The sequence below is a fragment of the Ipomoea triloba genome, chromosome 2 (genome assembly GCF_003576645.1).
Source record: "Ipomoea triloba cultivar NCNSP0323 chromosome 2, ASM357664v1".
Classification (NCBI taxonomy): Eukaryota; Viridiplantae; Streptophyta; class Magnoliopsida; order Solanales; family Convolvulaceae; genus Ipomoea; species Ipomoea triloba.
In genome coordinates, this window is record NC_044917.1 from 3,677,145 (window position 1) to 3,699,874 (window position 22,730).

General features: G+C 35.2%; 3 protein-coding genes across 3 annotated transcripts; 1 reads left to right on the forward strand and 2 right to left on the reverse strand.

Moving 5' to 3' along the window:
* Positions 1-85: 85 nt before the first annotated feature.
* LOC116010082 (receptor-like protein 7) lies at positions 86-3,304 on the reverse strand. The gene has a single exon (XM_031249345.1). It carries the CDS (start codon positions 3,302-3,304, stop codon positions 86-88), a length of 3,219 nt encoding a protein of 1,072 aa, XP_031105205.1.
* Positions 3,305-10,553: 7,249 nt separating this feature from the next.
* Positions 10,554-13,634, forward strand: LOC116010083 (receptor-like protein 7). Its single transcript, XM_031249347.1, has one exon. The coding sequence runs from the start codon at positions 10,554-10,556 to the stop codon at positions 13,632-13,634; it is 3,081 nt and encodes a 1,026-aa protein (XP_031105207.1).
* A 323-nt stretch (positions 13,635-13,957) lies between these two features.
* On the reverse strand, positions 13,958-21,377 carry LOC116010185 (transcriptional adapter ADA2-like). Its single transcript, XM_031249467.1, has 14 exons — positions 21,188-21,377; positions 20,831-21,111; positions 19,958-20,016; positions 19,433-19,611; positions 19,152-19,217; positions 18,790-18,915; positions 18,621-18,696; positions 18,122-18,182; positions 17,984-18,042; positions 17,450-17,542; positions 16,533-16,755; positions 15,582-15,792; positions 14,826-15,143; positions 13,958-14,684 (listed from the first exon to the last, which is right to left on the reverse strand). The coding sequence occupies exons 2-14, from the start codon at positions 20,881-20,883 to the stop codon at positions 14,493-14,495; spliced, it is 1,716 nt and encodes a 571-aa protein (XP_031105327.1). The 5' UTR covers positions 20,884-21,111; positions 21,188-21,377; the 3' UTR covers positions 13,958-14,492.
* Between the last annotated feature and the right edge of the window lie 1,353 nt (positions 21,378-22,730).

The window sequence follows — 22,730 nt, forward strand, 5'->3', positions numbered from 1 at the left end:
TATTGAAACCAGAAAAGGAAATGAATAAAAACTGACTTTTTATTCGAAGTAAAAAGTGAGAGTACATGTAGTATTCCTCGTTCTTTTACTTGTTCTTTCTCGACTTTTTCTTGTCCCTTACAAGCCACTGGACAATCATATCTGCCAAGAATGTAAACCCAATTGTCAATCCAGCTACTACTCCAAACCCAAATCCAGCACTTGCAAATTTCCAATCAAACATGGCTTCAGTTTCAGAGCTCTCACCCTGTGATGGTTCCAAAGGATTGGCAATATCTGGACTACATTTCCTTGAGAGTGGAGTTCCACATAATCCAGCATTTCCTTTGTAGGAACTATTCTCGAAAGTGTTGAACTGGTACCCCGAAGGAATGCGACCGGTCAATTGGTTGTAGGACAAATCCAGCACCGCCAAGAAAGTCAGGATGGTGAGCTGTGGAGGAATCACGCCCGAGAATTTGTTTCTCGAGAGATCTAGAGATTCTAACTGAGACAACTCTTGCAGTGATGAAGGGATCCCCCCATCAAAGACATTTCGAGACAGGTTAAGCACAATCAATGATTTTAGTTCCCCAATTATCCCCGGGACCTTTCCCTGAAACATGTTGTTTGACAGATCCAAGGACACAAAGATAGTCAATATCCTAACAAACTCCATCTCCAATCCTTTGTTCATGATGGTCACTGAATCTTGATAGTATTCATACTGTCCAATGACCTTGGGCATTGATTCATTTCCCCCAACCATAACCATTGCACTCAAGCTCTGCAGGAATTCTATGGACAGCTCCCCTGTGAGCCTGTTGGAAGATAGATCAATTATACCTAAGCTTGGTAGCACAAACTTTGCCCCGGGATGCTTCTCCACCGAGCCATACAAACTGTTGTTTCGCAAGACAAGAACTTTGAGTGCCGGGAGTTTCTCTAACCAAAACGGGAACGTATCAGATATCAAATTGTTCCCTAAATCAAGAACCTCCAGCATTCTGCAGTTGGCCAGAGATCTTGGCAGCTTCCCTTTCAAGCGGTTGCCATTGAGATTCAGAGAGCGAAGCCTGGCTGCTGATGCAAAATTAGAAGGCATTTGATGGTATTTGTTGCCTTGCAGGTTCAACACAGACAAAGTTGAAATCCTGACCAGGCAGTCTGGGATCAGGCCACTCAAATTATTGTGTGAGGCATCAAGAATGGATAAGTTGCTCAGTTTGCACAGTCCCACTGGAAGAGATCCTTGGAGAAGATTGCGACGAAGATCAAGAGTTGTCAAATTATTCAAAGAAACATTTGAATGAAACTCAGCAATGACAGATAACAAATTGTGAGAAACATTCACATACTGCAGTGAATTCTTCCATATCCAGCTTGGTGTCTGCCCATCTATCTTGTTATCAGAAAGGTCAAGAAACCATAAGGAATCAAGGCCTCTCAAGAACTCGGGGAACTTAAACATGTTACAGGCGCGCATCACCAGTTTCCCTAGCGTTGCAAATGAGCCATTTCCCAGTTCAAGAAAATCAACTGGATTGTGAGAAAGATCCAGCTCATTGAGAATGTTGTTCCCCAGCCAATCAGGAACGTAACCTTGTATGTGATTATCTGAAAGATTCAGGGTTCTAAGTTGAACTTGGCTCTTCAGGAAAATTGGGAACTCAGATAAATTGCATTTCCTTAAATGCAATTCTTCTAGTTGAGGCAAATCAAAGCTTTTGACATCAGTTTCAACTGTCAAACTGTTGCTGGAAAGATCTAAACTTGTCAAGTTTTTCAGGTTCTGCAACATCTCCATTTTCACACTACCACTGAAGTTGTTAGACGCCAATGATAGACGAATAAGGTTTGGGAGCTCAAAGATTGTTGCAGGCACCACCCCACTCAAGTGATTGCCATTCAAATACAAAGTCTCCAAAACTGAGGAGGATGCATCAGAGACCTCGTCGAGTTCACCACTGAATTTGTTATCATTAAGGTACAAGGTTTTCACAGAAGGCAGTGTGAAAACAGAAGAGTGAATTCCACCCGTGAGAAGATTGAACGACACGCGAAGGTCTGAGAGATTTGACACACTTCCACTATGAAATGGGGGCAAAAAACCAGTGAATTTGTTGTAACTAATATCCAACTCAAAAATCCTAGTGAGGTTGGAAAGTGATGGTGGAAGTAAACCTGAGAAATTGCAAGTGTAAATCAACAAACTTTCCAGAAATTGAAGATTCCCAATGGACTTGGGCAACTCTCCATGAAAGTTTGTTTCATAAAGTGCCAAATATTGCAAAGAGCTGTTCTTTGGAAACTCTGGAAACTGGCCATTCAGAAGGCCATTTGTTGAAATATCAATTCTTTGCAGGTTTGGAAGGAGAAAGATGTTTTCTGGGAAATCCCCATAGAGCTGACAAGAAGCCAGATTGAGACTTGCCAAGTTTACAAAATTCTCCAACAAAGGAGGAACCTCAGAAGACAAATTGTTATTGTCTATCCACAAATAAGACAGAGATTTTAGCCCTCCAAATGAAGGGTGGATAGGGCCATTGAGACGACAATGGGAAAGACTCAAAACCTCAAGATTAGGGAGAGCAGAAGACAAAGCTTGAGACCAGTTAGACCCTTGAGCAGACAGGTCTACATAATCAAGATAAACCACTTTCAAACCCCTCAAATTCCTGAAAAAAGATTCAAGATTTGGCTTTTCCAGCCTGAGACGATGGAGCTCTTCAAATTCAAAAATCCGGTCGGAATCCGGGTCATTAAACGTCGGCGGCAACTCACAAAACGACATCGTGGAAAGATCAAGCGACACTAGCCTCGTCAGCTTCGAAATCCCCGCAGGAACCTGGTCGGAGAAACACGAATACGAGAGATTAAGATGCCTCAAATCCCTCAGCTTCTCGAACCCCGACGGAATCGGACTCAGCTGGAAATTATTGCGAGCAAGATTGAGACTTTGGAGATGTTGAAGCTTGAAAATGGAAGAAATATGGCCAGAAAGCATACTGGAACTCAAGTCAAGCCCAGTAACATAACCAGCATGATCACACGTTACCCCATTCCAAGAACAACAATCCTCGCCCATATCCCATTTCATCACTTTCGTGGTAGACTGGTCATAAAATGGAGCATAAAATGGAGCAGAGGGCGATGGATGATCGATAAAATCTCTTCGAAGCTGCGCCAAAGCCATTCTTTGGCTCTCTACACACCGCTTATGCGTTCCTGGCAACGCCGAAGATGATGATGATGATAGAACAACAACACTATGCATTGATAAAACTATCAGAACTAGCTTTAGATGACTGTAAAGAAGTCCCATTTGTTTTTTCCTTTTTTTCTTGAAAATGATTGTAGGAGGAGTAGGAGGAGCTAATAGCTGATGTTAATAGCCATGCAAAAAGGAAATCTTCAGTATTGAAGTATTTATAGAAGTATGATATGGAAGTCTGTATTAAATATTGATTTAATGTAACTTTATAAGTGACAATGTATTTTTTTAAACATTCTTTTTGAGTTGGTATCTTTCAGCAGAAAATTGGGATAGTGGGGAGAGAAAATTAGTGTGGGTGGTAAAAATATTTCAGAAATTTTCAAAGTGTCAGTATCTTGATTAAGTATACTTATTAAATTGGATTAAAAGCAATGACCCAATCCCCATTTAAGTCAATGCAGAAATGATATGTATTTTTTAAACAATAATTTGCCACTTATGTTAGAGCAAGTTGCATTTCCATGACGACCTGTTTGATCGGGTCAGGTTTTTTTTTTTTTACAAAAGAGAATTTTATCAGAGGTATTTTTAATTTAGTCATCAATTACGTCGTGATATTTTTAAATTTAATTTCAATTAATAATTTGATCATATTTTAAATTTTATATTCATTTCATTTCATTTTCATAAAAAAAGAGTAGTTAAAAAGTAAATTATTATCTTTCTTTTGTTACTATTTTTTATTTTTATTTTAAAAAAATCTATTGAACCTTTTATTAATGCAAATAAAGTTAGGATTGAATACTGAGCATTGTGCTTTTATAATATATATATATATAAGTTGGGGATGCAATGTGTGATTTTAGGATGTATATTTTTTATAGGATTGTATTTTCTCATTGTATTTTTGGTAAAATTGTACACTTTCAATTTCATAATGTGCTCCCACTTCATATTCCATCAGTGCGCACTCCAGTATAGACTGTTGTGAATATGGATTTCAAGTTGAATTCACAAGAGGGAAAACCGGGAAAGGAAAGATAATTTGCTTTCTAGAGATCAACTTGACATTTGCTTCTTGCTTCTAATACTCCATTCAATTTTCACAACATCACTTTCCTAAATATAGTGTTCCAAATAATTGCACTTCCTTGAAACATCTTTCTCACAAGTGTGAAAATATCAAAAATTCCAAAAGTATACTTTCCTTCATTAACTTTGAGATTTACCTTTGGAATTAATAGAATAACAATTTTGAAACAATAAAAGTAAACATATTTTTTTAATTCATTATTTGTCAATAGTCTAATTATCTTTGCTCTGAAAGTTGAATTCCCAACTCCAAGGGTCCCACCTCCGACAAAGAGGTTACTCCTACACTGTCGCTGATTAGACTCAATTCATGATTTTTGCTCCTAAATTTTACTCATGTAACTAATTGAACTGCCCATACGGGCAATAGTTAAATTGCCTTGTTTGGTGCAGTGGAATGAAGTGGGACATATGAGAAAATTAGAATGGTAAATTAAAGATATTTTGCTTAATAGTGTGATGAACAAGTTGAATACATGAGGTGAAAGGACTGTCATCATCATCAATATCTAAGATGCATGAATCATTCGCGGTAATGGTTCATATAAATATATAATTCTTTTTTTTTAAAATGATAAATGTACTTTGAGTATAACACTACCACACATATTTTGATTTTATTCATGAAAGAAAATAAAATAATAAAAAAATATGAATTTTTTTATTCAATTATACCATGTCATGTAAGCCACACTATATGATAAATCAAATTTATCAATTAAAAAATTCATAGGTAAATTTAAAAAATTCACAAGTATTTAATTGATACACATTTATGTATTAATTTTCTTGTAATGTTAAAGTAAAAAATAAAGTAAAAATTGAGAGTATGAGTAGTATTTTTGTTGGATTAATATTTTTTTTTGAATGACAAAAAAATCTGCAGTCATTACTCGTAGATGTGCACGGATTAAATCATGTTTTATGACCTTAGTCGGTATTGTTGGAGTAATACTTAACAGGTTGTTTGGCAAGCAAAGTAAGAGTAAATTTGTCTATTCATTTCTTTTTTCTTTTTACTTTTTCTTTTTTCATTTGGCATCGAATAGAAATTATTGGGAGTGATAATTATAATTCTATAAAATGATGGAATTAGAATTCCCTCTAAGTAAATAATGAAATTTTTAAAATTAAAAAAATTATGTAGGAAATGAATTAAAATTCTCATGTACCAAACATGTCGTAAGAAATAAGAACTCATATGACTAGAAATTTCCAAGTAAATCAGGAAAGAGAGAAAGTGGACACACGATTTCTCTAGTCAATGTAGAAATAATGCAAAGAAATTTCCAAAGATGGGACACAACGATAAGAAACCCTACAATTAATGTAGCCACTAGAGGACATAAACCTCTTTCTGCATCAATAAACAGAGGTAGTGCCAATGTTGAGTTCAAGTATGAGTTTGGTCTGCATACCTTATTTCCTTTAGTATGTTTTCTGTTGTTCTTTTTCTCCCTCCTTAGGTAAAAGATAGGAAGTATTTGTTAGTTTTATCTCAAAGCATTGATTTAGTGGATGAAAAATCTTATTTAAAACTTATTTTAACGGCGAAGTAAGAGTTCAATTTCTGCAATGAACAATGGGATGTGTGTGTTTGGGTTAAGCTCATAGTTTGCATATATAAGTGCACAGTTTGTAATTGAATCGCAAAACTATATTGATTCAACTTTTGCCAAGGTTTTATTGATTAAGCCATTGTACAAGATTTGCATACTATAGTGATATTTTCACTTTTAATTCTCACCATTAATAATTTGTCTCATAGTTTGTCATTGATTTGTACCAGTGTTCTACACTTCTACTCCATATTTAATTAGTCCTAAATACTTAAAATGATTGAAAATTTTGCCAAATCTCACACTACTACAATGAAGAGCATTTTTGACATTTTAGATTAAAAGTGAAAGCGCGAAGCCTTTTTAACAATTGAGAATTAAATAAAATGAAATAGATCAAAGTCAATGATCTATCAAAAACGAAAAATATCACTATAATTGATAAATCAAAAGTGAAATGAACTTGTTAAAGTACTCCCTTTACTACCTAGTATATTATCAAATAATAATTTGGCATTAACTATGGTTCCACATAAACTATTTTCAAATGAGGAGTGATTTGGTGATAAATTGGGCAATTTTAAATAATTACTTTTAAAAAAAATTCAAATGAAGAAAATAGCCACCTAATTGTTTTCCAAAATTTCTTGAATAATAACCATAACTGTCAAAATTTATAAAAAAAAAAAAAAAACAGTCATGAATGCTTTAAAAAGTCATTGTACACCATAACTTCGAAGTGATTGATATTTTCATCTCAGATCTAGGACAAAGACACCATGGGGATGAAGGCTTCATTCCATATATGGGATGGAAACAATCATCGCCCCAAATTTAGGAGTTGGGACGACTAAATTGTTTATGTGTCGTCATATAAAAATATTCAAATTACATATTTTGTAATTTAAAAACGTTTCTTTTGGGTGGGGGAGGAGGGGGTGGGGGGACAACAACTCGAAGGCTTATAATTGTCAAATTACAAATGGAGGTAAATAGAGTTGACCAAGTCATCGCCAAGTTAAAAAATAATACATGTAAAAAAACAAAATCAATATCAAATCAACAATAACCTTACGTAGTATGTAATATTTATACTCAATTACATTTATTTTTTGTTGGTTGAAGGGGCTTGAGAGAACTTTTTTTTTTTTAGTTAGAGAATTTAATTGCATTATACACTTGACTTAAGGATATGATTCTCACTTTTTTTTTTTTATTACTAAATTATCGTGAAATTAACAATTTATATTTGTCAACATGGTATTTTGCTGATCAAATGAAGAAAATAAGAATAAAATCTTGAAAGAGATGAAATAAAAAATGAGTATAATTATATTGTTTTGTTTGTAAAAATATGTTTTTTTAACGAAGTTTCAGTAGTTATAACAAAATAATAAAATCTCAAAATAGATAATCTTATCAATAATATATGTAAAAACAAAATAAATTTACAAATTATCATATTTTTTGAAAACATCTTCTGTTGATGAGGTGATAGGGCTATCATGATCAATGAAGATCAATCAATCAACCTCTCACTCATGGGGTCAATTATAAGCAAGAAAATTAGAATAGTCTTGTATTCTACGAGTGCTAGGATCAACACATTGAAGTATTCAAATATGGCACATGGCACATGGCACATCCTATGAGTGCAAGGATCAATACTTTCAAGTATTAAAGTATGGCACCATGTACTAAGAAGTCACAGTATGTTTGTGAAAGGAATAGTCATTTTCACACCTGATGAAAAATACTACTTGGGCAAGAGGCGGATTTATCATACAGGGTGATTGTTTTAAAAATTTTCAATTGATAAATTTGATTTATCATAAAGGGTGACTTGCGTGGCATGGTATTTTTTTTTCTGATAAATTCACGAGATCTTTCTCCGTCCGTGGAACGGAGGTCCGGGTCTACCTACGTTCGCTCCCAAAGGGAATCGTCGCTTGCGAGAATCGAACTCGAATTCTCCTGAAATTCTTCCCCACAAAGAGAGCTTATTTGTCACTTGAGCTACCCCATTGGGTTACTTTGGTATAATTGAATAAATAAACTCACCTTTTTTATTATTTTATTTTCTTTCATGCATCTTAGATATTGATGATCATGATAGCCTTTCACCTCATGCATTCAACTTGTTCATCACTCAATTAAGCAAAATATCTTTAACTTACCATTCTAATTTTCTCATATGTCCACTTCATTGGAGTGCTCCACTCCACAGAACAAGGTAATTGGACTATTGTCCATATGGACACCTCAGTTAGTCACATGAGTGAAGTTTGAAAAAAAAATCAGTGATCAAGTCTCATCAGCGATAGAGTGGAAGCAACCTCTTAAAGTAAAGGGGCTCCTTGTGCATGCTGTGTTCAGATGAGTTATCATGATTTAAGGTAATTGGACTATTGACAAATAATGGAAAAAAAATATGTTTACTTTTACTGTTTCAAAATTGTTATTCTATTAATTTCAAAGGTAACGAAGGAAAGTATACAATTTTTTTTTTCTTTTGGAATTTTTGATATTTTAACACTTGTGAGAAAGATGTTTCAAGGAAGTGGAATTATTTGGAAGACTATATTTAGGAAAGTGCTATTGTGAAAATTGAATGGACCTAGATTTTTACTTTTTTTTTTATTTAATTTTTTTTCCTATGTGTTTAGCAAGCTTGCTAAACACTTAAAAGGCTACCATAATGGCAGCCTTTGTACTTTATCCGGTTTTTGTATTATTATTATTATTATTATTATTATTATAGTTATTATATAATATAAAATGAAAGTAGACCTCATTTTTAAAAGTAAGAGAAATTTGCAGGAATGTAGAATAAATAATAGAGAATTTGTAAATTTGATGATGTGAAAGTGAAACTCATTTTAAAAAGTTAGAGAAATTTGCTAGATTAAGGACCGCCTTAGAAGCAAGAAGCAAGTTGATGTCTAGAAAGCAAAATATCTTTCCTTTTCCCTCTTGTGAATTCAACTCGCAATCCATATGCACATGAGCCTATAGTAGGGTATGGAATATGAAGTAAAAAAAAAAAAAAATACAATCCTAACATTTTAAAGTGAGGGGAGCTTATTGCATTTGTTATGTCATGAATCTGGATTCATGTTCACAATTTTATAACTCTATGTTCATAATATCATAATTCCATGTTCACAATTTTATAATTATATGTTCATAGTTTCATAACTTCATTTTCATAATTTCATGTTCACAATTTCATAGCTCTACGTTCACAATTTCATAACTCTATATATGTTCACAATTTTATAATTCCGCGTTCACAATTTCATAATTCCATGTTCAACCGTATCAAAACTCTATGTTCAACAGTGTAACACAATTTTTGAATCTATATAACAAAATTGTGAATATAGAGTTAAAAAATTATGAATATTGAGTAATGTAATTTTGTATATTGAGATCTAAAATTGTGAATATAGAATTCTAAATTTGTGAACATAGACCCGAATCTATAGCATAATTTGCCGGCTTCTTGTGCACAGTGAGTAAAGGTCTAACCTATGTGTTTGGTTGAGTTATCATGATTTACATCCTTCTAGATGCTTTGTCGGGTCGGGATATGAGGGCCCTCGGGGTTAAAGATTCAACATTTTGGGAGAAAAAATACAATCCTACAAACAATAATATCATGATTTTAAATGCACACCAAATTACTAATTCCGCCCTCTATATAAGTATATGTAAATAAATAATCCAACAACTTTTAAAAAAAATCATGAACACACACAATTGCGAGATCAAAGGCCCATATTAGTGATTACTTTTCATGTGAAGAGGGATATCAAATGATCATCTCTGTGTGTGTGTGTGTGTGAACACAATGCTTAGCATTAATTCAATCCTAATTGAACTTTAATTGCATTAATAAAAGGTTCAATAGATTTTTTAAAAATTTTTAAAAAAAATAGTAACAAAAGAAATTAAAGATAATAATTTACTTTTTAACTATTCTTTTTTATGAAGATGAAATGAATATAGGGTTTAAAATTATTAATTGAAATTAAATTTAAAAAATCACGACCTAATTAATGACTAAATTGAAAATAATTCTAATAAAGTTTTCTTTAAAAAAAAATAAAAAAAAAAAAAACTGACCCAATCAACACAGGTTTTTATGGATATGCAACTTGCTCTAACATAAGTGGCAAATTATTGTTTAAAGAAAAATTCATATCATATTCTGCATTGACTTAAATGGGGTCATTGCATTTAATCCAATTTAATAAGTATACTTAATCAAGATACTGACACTTCGAAAATTTCTGAAATATTTTTACCATCCACACTAATTTTCTGGCCCCACTATCCCAATTCGCTGCTGAAAGATACCAACTCAAAAAGAATGTTTAAAAAAATACATTGTCACTTATAAAGTTACATTAAATCAATATTTAATACAGATTTCCAAGTTCCATATCATACTTCCATAAATACTTCAATTCTGAAGAATTCCTTTTTGCATGGCTATTAACACCAGCTATTAGCCCATTCTACTCCTTCTACTATCATTTTTCAAGAAAAACATAAAAAAAGGAAAAAAAAAAATGGGACTTCTTTACAGTCATCTAAAGCTAGTTCTGATAGTTTTATCAATGCATAGTGTTGTTGTTCTATCATCATCATCATCTTCGGCGTTGCCAGGAACACATAAGCGGTGTGTAGAGAGCCAAAGAATGGCGTTGGCGCAGCTTCGAAGGGATTTTATCGATCATCCATCGCCCTCTGCTCCATTTTATGCTCCATTTTATGACCAGTCTACCACGAAAGTTATGAAATGGGATATGGGCGAGGATTGTTGTTCTTGGAATGGGGTAACGTGTGATCATGCTGGTTATGTTACTGGGCTTGACTTGAGTTCCAGTATGCTTTCTGGCCATATTTCTTCCATTTTCAAGCTTCAATATCTCCAAAGTCTCAATCTTGCTCGCAATAATTTCCAGCTGAGTCCGATTCCGTCGGGGTTTGAGAAACTGAGGGATTTGATGCATCTTAATCTCTCGTATTCGTGTTTCTCCGACCAGGTTCCTGCGGGGATTTCGAAGCTGACGAGGTTAGTGTCGCTTGATCTTTCCACGATGTCGTTTTGTGAGTTGCCGCCGTTATTTAATGACCCGGATTCCGACCGGATTTTTGAATTTGAAGAGCTCCATCGTCTCAGGCTGGAAAAGCCAAATCTTGAATCTTTTTTCAGGAATTTGAGGGGTTTGAAAGTGGTTTATCTTGATTATGTAGACCTGTCTGCTCAAGGGTCTAACTGGTCTCAAGCTTTGTCTTCTGCTCTCCCTAATCTTGAGGTTTTGAGTCTTTCCCATTGTCGTCTCAATGGCCCTATCCACCCTTCATTTGGAGGGCTAAAATCTCTGTCTTATTTGTGGATAGACAATAACAATTTGTCTTCTGAGGTTCCTCCTTTGTTGGAGAATTTTGTAAACTTGGCAAGTCTCAATCTGGCTTCTTGTCAGCTCTATGGGGATTTCCCAGAAAACATCTTTCTCCTTCCAAACCTGCAAAGAATTGATATTTCAACAAATGGCCTTCTGAATGGCCAGTTTCCAGAGTTTCCAAAGAACAGCTCTTTGCAATATTTGGCACTTTATGAAACAAACTTTCATGGGGAGTTGCCCAAGTCCATTGGGAATCTTCAATTCCTGGAAAGTTTGTTGATTTATACTTGCAATTTCTCAGGTTTACTTCCACCATCACTTTCCAACCTCACTAGAATTTTTGAGTTGGATATTAGTTACAACAAGTTCACTGGTTTTTTGCCCCCATTTCATAGTGGAAGTGTGCCAAATCTCTCAGACCTTCGCATGTCGTTCAATCTTCTCACGGGTGGAATTCACTCTTCTGTTTTCACACTGCCTGATCTGAAAACCTTGTACCTTAATGATAACAAATTCAGTGGTGAACTCGACGTCGACGAGGTCTCTGATGCATCCTCCTCAGTTTTGGAGACTTTGTATTTGAATGGCAATCAGTTGAATGGGGTGGTACCTGCAACAATCTTTGAGCTCCCAAACCTTATTCGTCTATCATTGGCGTCTAACAACTTCAGTGGTAGTGTGAAAATGGAGATGTTGCAGAAGCTCAAAAACTTGACAAATTTAGATCTTTCCAGCAACAGTTTGACAGTTGAAACTGATGACAGAATCTTTGAGATGCCTCAACTAGAAGAATTGCATTTAAGGAAATGCAATTTATCTGAGTTCCCAATTTTCCTGAAGAGCCAAGTTCAACTTAGAATCCTGAATCTTTCAGATAATCACATCCAAGGTTATGTTCCAGATTGGCTGGGGAACAACATTCTCGATGAGCTGGATCTTTCTCACAATCCAGTTGATTTTCTTGAACTGGGAAATGGCTCATATGCAACACTAGGGAAACTGGTGATGCGGTCCTGTAACATGTTTAAGTTACCCGAGTTCTTGAAAGGCCTTGGTTCCTTATGGTTTCTTGACCTTTCTGATAACAAGATAGATGGGCAGACACCAAGCTGGATATGGAAGAATTCACTGCAGTATGTGAATGTTTCTCACAATTTGTTATCTGTCATTGCTGAGTTTCATTCAAATGTTTCTTTGAATAATTTGGAAACTCTTGATCTTCGTCACAATCTTCTCCAAGGATCTCTTCCAGAGGGACTGTGCAAACTGAGCAAATTATCCATTCTTGATGCCTCACACAATAATTTGAGTGGCCTGATCCCAGACTGCCTGGTCAGGATTTCAACTTTGTTTGTGTTGAACTTGCAAAGCAACAAATACCATCAAATGCCTTCTAATTTTGCATCAGCAGCCAGGCTTCGCTCTCTGAATCTCAATGGCAACCGCTTGAAAGGGAAGCTGTCAAGATCTCTGGCCAACTGCAGAATGCTGGAGGTTCTTGATTTAGGGAACAATTTGATATCTGATACATTCCCGTTTTGGTTAGAGAAACTCCCAGCACTCAAAGTTCTTGTCTTGCGAAACAACAGTTTGTATGGTTCGGTGGAGAAGCATCCCGGGGCAAAGTTTGTGCTACCAAGACTATCTTTCAACAGGCTCACAGGGGAGCTGTCCTGGGAATTCCTGCAGAGCTTGAGTGCAATGGTTATGGTTGGGGGAAATGAATCAGTGCCCAAGGTCATTGGACAGTATGAATACTATCAAGATTCAGTGACCATTATGAACAAAAATAATACGATGGAGCTTGTTAAGATATTGACTATCTATGTGTCCTTGGATCTGTCAAACAACAGGTTTCAGGGTAAGGTCCCTGCTATAATTGGGGAACTGAAATCGTTGATTGTGCTTAACCTGTCTCGAAATGCCTTTGATGGGGGGATCCCTCCATCACTGCAAGAGTTGTCTCAGCTAGAATCTTTAGATCTCTCGAGAAACAAATTCTCGGGCATGATTCCTCCACAGCTCACCATCATGACTTTCTTGGAAGTGCTGGATTTGTCCTACAACCAATTGACCGGTCGCATTCCTTCGGGGTACCAGTTCAACACTTTCGAGAATAGTTCCTACAAAGGAAATGCTGGATTATGTGGAACTCCACTCTCAAGGAAATGTAGTCCAGATGTTGGCAATACTGTGGAACCATCACAGGGTGAGAGCTCTGAAACTGAAGCCATGTTTGATTGGAAATTTGCAGGTGCTGGATTTGGGTTTGGAGTAGTAGCTGGATTGACAATTGCGTTCACATTCTTGGCAGATATGATTGTGCAATGGCTTGTAAGGGACAAGAAAAAGTCGAGAAAGAACAAGTAAAAGATCGAGGAATACTATATGTACTTTCACTTTTTACTTCATGATCTTTATTGAAAAGTCAGTTTTTATTTATTTCTTTTTCTATTTTCAATAAAATCTAGAGATGTAATAAAATTACACCCACATCATCTGTCTGAGGATGTGAAATGAATAAACATGCACTATAAGGAGGTAAATTAGTTAACCAACTCAAACTAAAAAGGTCAATAAGCTGCTCATGCTGAAAATTTATAATCTTGTGGTTACTAAATCATCAGCTTGACCAACTTGGTTGGGGTTGCTACTCACTTATCATTTTTACTAAAACAAAACAAGGTAATCAGTTACAACAAAGAAGATAAATAAATTAATTAGCTGTTTTGCAATTACATTGTCCAAGGTTGTACTTGTGGCTTGTTCATATCTGCTGTGTTAGAATCTCAGTTCAGCTGAAAGGAAAACACTCTTACAAAGTGGAAACAGCCACCTAAATGAGAACTAGAACAGCAGGGATTAAATAGTTACATATTTACAGTGCTCTTCTCTTCTGCACAGCCAAACACATCCCAAGTGCCCATCTGATGTTGCACCCTAGCACATTTACTAGGTAATGGGTGCAACCTAAATGTCCTGTTGTCTGTCAGAATAACTTAACATACTATCAATACAATCTATATGCTACCTATGTCCTATAAGTAAACAATAATGTGTATCAAATTGTCCATTCTGTGACTGTATCATTATTTAGTATCACTGCCCTATAATAAGTAGCTCCATATCTGCCAATCTTTCACTTGAAGCACACAATTGGATATTTAACAACAATTCTTCAGCAAGGTAAGACCTCATGATAAGCTTCATATGATCAAAATGACACCATCATGCTGGAGCAAACCCTTTTTTGACGAGCATATCATAAACTCTGTCAACCTTGCTTGGATCGACGTTAAAGAGACCATGTGCATCACTTTTCTTTGTGATATTGCCACTTAAAATGCCTGTAGACAGGGTTTCCAGAATGTTTAGATAATGTGTAGGCAAAATTCTGATCTCACCACACAGCTGTTTCTCCTGCATGTCAGTCAGGGAATTCATAGTCAGAATCTCCAAAATAAAGAGTATAAAGAGAGTAAGGTTCTCAATTAACCACTAATAACATAATAGAACAAGTTAGTGAAAAATATGGCAGTGAAAACTGAAAGCTGTCCTTACAGATTCAGAGAGTAAATCAGCACCAATAAATCCACTAACATCCCAATTGTCTACAGCATTTCCAACAAAATGCTCTGAAGGGGTTGATGAAAAGTCCTTTCCACTAGAATCTAATACAACAGGCCCTCTAAGACCTCCTCGGGGGCTGCTGTCATGTTCTTCTTTAATACTGTTAGCTCTTTGAACATATTTGCCATTAGCGGCAGTCTGCATACTCTCCTTCACTCTACGGGTATTCTCTTCCACTTCCCTTTTTCTCTTCTGCTCAACATATCTTTCAGCCTCAGCAGAAGTTCGGCAACCAGCAGCTCGTGCTTCCTGGGCAAGGATATATAATAGAAGTTTATTTCCAACAAGCTTATTAACAGAAATATGCAGCCTAATGTCACATATACACAATATTTTGTGGTAGCCATTTGAAGCCAGGGTACTTTTAACATATGACCAGTTAAAACAATTCATGCGTAAAGACAGTTAAAACAAAGACTTTACACAATGTGAGAAGTGAGAACTGCCAAGTAAATCTGATAGACATATAATAGAAAAAGAAGAATTTTTTTTATGCCCTTGGCAGAGTCTTTCCAAAGAGTGCTGGTTCATCTAACACTATTTGACAAGGACACAACCATTACGGAGTTAGCATTGTCCTTAGTAACCAGAACTTTTCAAACCGGCAATACAGCTTCAAGATAAAAGTTAGGGTAAAAAGGGAAAACTCTCTAGAATATGAGGTAAACATTATGCAGTGAGTCCAACCTGAAGATCTTGTATTCTTCTCAAGATACGATGTTCCTCAATAACACTCCTTAGTAACACCTCATGCTCTTCTTTTGAATGAAATCTCATAAACACCCTGTACCCACGACATATTTCTTTTTCCTCTGGGTTGAGGTCCTTTTCAAAAGGGTCAGGATAAAGTAAATTTCTTTCCAAGATAAAGTCCTTCCTGCGTTTCCTTTCATCAAGCCTGCAAATCAAAAACAAATAAGTAAATAAATGAAATTAGCCCATGCAATCAGAAAAAAAAAAATGAAGGAATATATGGTCTAATTCCACTCATATTTTCCATCAAAACAAATGTTATAATTTAATAATTATAGAACTTATATCAAATCTAATGTGGAAATTTATTTACCATGTTGCTGGTCATTATATATTTATTGCTTCTATCATCCTATTAACTTCCTACTAACAAATTTCACGCATTTTTGTCTATCTGTATAGCGTATACCACATTGAGTTTGTTCTGGTGTGTGCACATGTGCATGTGTATAAAGGTGCCAATAACTTTCTGTTGGATACTGCAGTAAAAGAAAATTTCTATTAGCATTTATCCCAAAATTTAGCATGGAACTAAGAACTAATTAGAAGTCAGAGATAATCATAAATTTGGCCAACATCAATTCCAGATTAGTAAAATCCCTTCCAAAATCCAAAATAATTAACCCTAAAAGTAAGTTCAAAAAAATTTACACATTTGTGCCCCAATTTGCTCATACAATGCATGGTCTTGAAATCACATCACCCAGATAGCAAGTGAGGAAATGCATCAGGATAAGGAAACAGTCCAAATGACAAATCTGAATTTCAAAAGTTCCTCATGCAACATAATAACAAAGATAATTGAGTAAGAAGTGATGCTGTCTTTGAAATACACAGGGAGGAAGATGAATAATTTACTCATAAAGAAACAAGATACAGGTTTACCTCTTCAAATATATATGCAGCACTCGAAGTTTCAGTTCACGTTCAGCATCTGTATCTGTATCCTTAAATTCCATATCTGCCAATAACTGCTCAGCATCATTATCATATTCAATTTCAAACTCCTGTCTCTTGAAATTATAACCACTCAGTTCTGTCATAGAAGGCCCTTCATCTCCTGAATTCCTAGGCTTCTTCTCTCCAACACTCCTGTCTGCATGAGAATCTGGTAATACAACTAAAGAGATTGAGATTTCCTTCAAACAGAAAATAAAAATAAAAAATAAAAAAATTCTCTAACAGATAGGGATGAGATTATGTGGCTAGGGGTTTGAACATTTAGGGCTTTGCCCAGATCTGAACATTTTGGCAAAATACTGCTTGTTTGCTAGCATCAAACCAAAAATATGTGGCAAGGGAAACTACAGAAGCATTCATCAGCTTTTATTTATTTATATTTTATATGTATATATCTGTGTGTGTAGCATAAATACAAACTTATAAATTCCACAACTGCACATCTACTCTGAAATAAATAGGTTTAGTCTTGATGATTGGATTCCAAAATAATTCCCATCAGAATACAAGATTGGAAGTAATTGGTTAATTCAAGTAGAAATATTCAAAATTAAAATATCAATATCTCCAACTCCACTACGATTTCTTTGTTGTGTCTCATGTTTCAATCCCTGAACATGCATGGATACACAAATCACAAAAGAAGTATGCTACAGAAGCTATAACCCCCATTCCCCAAACCAAAAAATAAAACTAAAAGCAGAATATCTTATATTCCATTAGCAGTTCCACTTCTGTATTTTTTACAGAAATTACAAAACAACTATGTTAATCAGATTTCAGATGTAATGCCCCAAAACAGTACACCTCAGACACGAATTCAAGGAATGAGCAGTTCATACCTTCTAGTTTAATGCCATCATGGCCATCCTTACTAGGGCCCATGCTGACCCTTTTACCAGCACCTGTTGGAGCACCACCAGGTACCACATCCGCTATGGAAACAAAATTATGTCAACACGGGATAACAGGCACAAAACACCAAAGAATATTCAGACAATTTCCACTTCAGTAAGCATTATAATAAAATGACAATGTTCAGTATAAAAATTAGGCATTATTTTTAGTTATTACAAGAGAATGGTCTTATTCATACTGGTGCTAATCACTCTTTAAACAGCTGTTCTTTCTGTGCATACATACTAACACATAATTAACTATGAAATGATCAACCACATGTCATGGTTGTTAAATCCTGACACCATAAAGCCTATTTTATTTGCATATGTAGAGTCCTATTTTCTTTGCATATGTAGAGTCCTCTGTCATCATCACGATTGGAATTACTTCAACCAGCATCTTTTATATTTTCCCTTTTAGTTTTTATTAGCCTAGGAGACACAAATAAGACTTTCAAGTTAAAACAATTGCTGTACCAGACGCTAAGCAAGATGAGGCGCGTCCTGTTGAAGCTTCTTTTCTTTGATCTTCCATCCTAATCACACAAGTCCAAAAGGTAAATAAAGATAAAACTATTTGCTTAAAGGTAGAGGCAGTAAAGAATCCATGCGTACTTGACTCTGCCCAAGAATGGAGTCTCTTCTTTCACATTAACATCTCCAACGGCAGTATAACCTAAAAAATTCAAAGCCAAATCACACTTAAAGATACATAAGCTCTCAACACAAAATAAGACTGTCAACCATTGGGATAACCAAAGAGGCAAAGATTGATGGTTATTTTCTTGTTTGTTAGGGTTGGGGAGAGAGAAAGGGTGGGGATTTGGGGAAAGGGGATTTAGAAATTAGAATAATACACTGTCATCAGTTTCATGTTTTATAAAAATGAACAACCTAGGACCTCAATAAAGCCAGCTTAGGAGTCATTAAGAGACTGATACATGATCACCTATTAGAAGTGTAAGTCAAGCTTTTACTTACACAACATAAAGAAAAGTAAAAGATACTTAATGATACACTGGATTTAGAAAAACAACCTATCATTCATACTGTTCAATCAAATCTTAATTTGAAAAAGCTAAACTTAAATCAACTAGAATAATGGCAAACAAACCTTTTTTAAGTTCACCCAGCTCCTTGGCCATGGCTAGGAGTTCTTCTCTATTCTTTCCCATAACATGAGACATATCCTAGTGAAATAGAGTACGATGCAGGCATAATTGTCACTTCAGATTGAAGCATTTAAACATTGTATTGGCTGAAATGCTAAAAGTACAACGTACCGGAAGAGGGAAGCATGGAGAGTTCATATATATAGCATTATAGTGGTCAACACACTGCTGTTTACTTTTTGTTCCAACATGTTCTGCAACATCACTCCAATTCCCTAATCCATGCATTTCTATACCCTGCATAGGAAAGGGTGAATGGGGGAGAGACAAGTTAAGATCGAGATAAAATGGAAAATGGACTCTTCATCCTTCAGAGATCAATTTTTACAAAGTGCAGATTTGTAAAAAAAAAAAAACAAAACAAAAAAACAAAACAAAAAAAAACAAAAACAAAACAAAACTGGTAGTAGATCATAAGCATCTCTGAAGAAACAGAGTTCTGATTTTTTTTTCAACTCCATTTTAAAGTCTACCTCTAGAAGTAGTATCTCCTCATCAGCACTCCAGTCAGGGCATATGAGTGGAAAAGACAAGTTATCCTATTAAAAGGAAAATTCGTAAAAGTAAGCAAGGACTTCATAAGCAAAAAGAATGTGTAGAGTGAACTGGGGGAAAAAAAATTAAAGGATAATGTGCCAATGAGAAAAGAGAGGGGGATAAAAAAATGCGGATGAATAATAAAAATAAAAATAATAATGGTAATAGTAATAAGGTAAAAAGGATACATAATAAGATTTTCATTAAGATTATTTACCATGACCCTATATGGATGATTGCTTTTGTGAGGCTGTACTTCTGCTCCAACAGAAAAGCATTCAATGCAGAGGTCAAAATCAGAGCATACTGCACATTTAATACGGATCTTCCCGGAGATGTCTTTGTTGCAGTAATTACAGTGGTATGAAGCCTTTTTCCCATCACTCAAACCTTGACCTTTTTTATATGTAATGAAAAAAAATGAATGAGCCGCTTGTAAAGGAAAAAATAAGTTACTGAAAACTGCAAAGAATAAATTGGCTGATGAGATCACAAAATGTAGCAGAATAAGGCACAGAAATATTTCTCCATAACTTTGAGTGGATAAAATTACTCCTTTATTCTTTTGCTTTTGCTATGGCCAAAGTAGATGGTAATCATGCAATGGACTTGTCACATAAAGGAAGGGATTTTTATATTAAAGACACTGGCATTACCTTTGTATAACTCTTTGCTTCTTATTACCACTGAAACCCGAAAGGAAATTCATTTGATAAATAGTTATATGAAAGGGAGGCCAAACCTGCTGTTCCAGTTTCCAAACTCTCCACATTTTGGGAAGTCCGTTTCCTCTTTGAGCGACTGAAGATTACAAGGGGAGAGGAGAATGCATACATCACACCAGAGTAAAATCATTAAAACTTTATTGCATACAGGAAAAAAATGCATAGCAACTATTTTTGCAGAGTGGCATTCTCTTCTCCTTAACTATACCCAACACCTTTCCTTGACTTTTTTTTCCGAATTATAGAAGCATGGATACTTTTATGTTTATGATCAACCCAATACAACAGCTGTGAGCACCTAGCAGTTTATGGAAATGAAACTCAGAAACTCTATCTTCAGTCTCATTCAAAAAGTGATTTCCAGGGAAAGGTTCATTCATCCAAAATACTTAACAAATCTAAGCAGAAAGCACGATCATTGTAACAAAGCATGCTACAAAACCTTCAAGAGACCGCTAGTTCTCTCAAAATGCAACTTTTCTCAATATAACTATATAAGTTGTTCCTTTGCATCTTCATGCACGATAACCAAGTTGGCACTTACGCAAAAGGCTAAAGCTCACAGCTTAGAAAACTAGTTCTGGTGCTTCAGAATGCTTGCTGATTTCTTAAATTACACAAATTTTAATTTTAATTTTTTTTTTGTATTTTTATATTGAGCTGGACTTTTCTTCCTAAGGTCTCATCTTTCATTCTATATGATAAGATATACTCGTATTCGAAAAATTACAAATTTATTATATTTTTTGCTTTCCACTGCTCTTTCTTTACTCTTAATCTGGATTTTCATATTAGCACTATATCAAATCACCCAAAAAAAAAAAAAAACTACATAAATAATTCGAACAAGCTTCAAAAAAAAAATTGAATTGCAAATTTGGAAAACGGACCTCTGGCTGGGATCATCGTCGGCGGAGTGAGGTACAGCTCGCGAACGACCCATCTGAGCTCAACTAGAGCCCGATTCCGATTCCGGGCTCGATTTTGGAAAACGAAAGTTCTCGTTAGGCGGCGGAATTGAGAATCCCCTAATTATCCGGACTATTTTCCGGGCCCGATGGGGTGATAAGCTTAGAAAGTGCAGAACAGTGTTTCGGGGCGGATTTGTGCGGAAGGATCCGAAATTGAGATGATTGTTCCCTTGATCGAGGTAGTTAATTCTGGTTTGGGGCTGGGGATTAAAATACGCGAAATTAAACAACACACAGAGACGGACATGTACTGTAAAATTAAGGAGATGAAACAACCTGAGACGAGAGAGATTCCACGATGTTTTGCGTTGCGCTAAGAGAGCAGTTGAGAATGGGATGTCCTCTCTCGCATTGGTTACAAGCTCTTGGACTTGATTTGTTTCCTGCTTTTCTGCTTACAATTTTTCGACAGTTTTGATAATATAAAACCTTTGTTTGATTGTGCCTGACTTTTGCAATTGCTCGTTTTTCAGGCAGCCTGCTACTGCTATATATGTTTTTCTTATAATTATTGTAGTCGCATCCATCGTGTTGTCAAAATCTTTGTTTTTTTTTTTTCCTCGAAAATAGTGGTTGAGTAGGTAAAGTATTATCTTAATATATAAAGTCACATGTTTAGATGTATATATATACTTCATAGTTTTGTTGTGTACTTATGTTTATTGATTTGTTAACGATTGTTGAAATATATGTCCGAGTGAGAAGTAATTGGCTAAAATAGACGGTTGCACCCACTGTTTTGGGACTAGACATGCATATACCAAGGGGATAAGAGATAGGATTGTCTCTAAGATATCACCGTGACTTGGTATCGCATCCAATTAAATTTAAACATTTAAGAAAGGGAAAAAGATTCATTAATTTTTGAAGTATCTGTTCATTCATACTTTCTCAACTTATTGAAGTACAAATAATCACGGACCTCTCATTTAGAAAAGTCACAGTTATGTTGTCCGACCAGAACGTCTTTGGCAATGACTAATGAGGAACTCATCCTAAATTAGCCAATAAGGATATTGTAATGCTTCTTGTGATTTACAAATTATTAAACACACATTGTGATAGTGATTGCAAGTTTCTCTTGTCACCTAAAAATAAGAATATCATAATGAAAGACAAGTAGACAATTAATGCTTGATGGACAACAAAATTTATTAAATGATAATACGGTGTGTGCTGCTATTAACTAATTTTACGACGTTCCAATACTATAGTCTTTGTTAAATGACTAATAACAAAACTTTTGTTTTCAAAAATAACAAAACTTTTAAAAACTAATGAAATAGAAGTAAGTGAAGAGCATCAAAATGAAATAGGTAATAAGACAAGCAATTGGGGACAAAGGGAACAATGAAATTACTTGCATGATCTCAACATTTGTATTTGGTAGCAGTGGTGTTGTGATTAAAGGCATGTTTGACTTGTTAACATGAAACACATATATATGTTGCAAAACAACAAAGTACACTTGATTGATCACATATGTCTACAACTCTACATACACAGTACGAAGAAACTAACGATTGAAAGAGGTGAATATACATACATAATATATATATACAATTAATTTGAAGCTAGCGGACTTTGCGGGTCGTCTTCCACTTTTGATTGTATGTTTGCTGTTATCCAATTCCTCTCAGCAGGAATCGGTAGCTGTTTCATATGCATCCAACAAACACGTCCAACACAGTACACAACAATTAACCTTGTATGGGTATTACCAATAAATATCACACCTAATAAGCTAAGCCTTATATCAATGGCGTAATGTGACATAAATATAAGCTTGCAAGCTAGCTTTGACTCGTGCGTGGTTTGG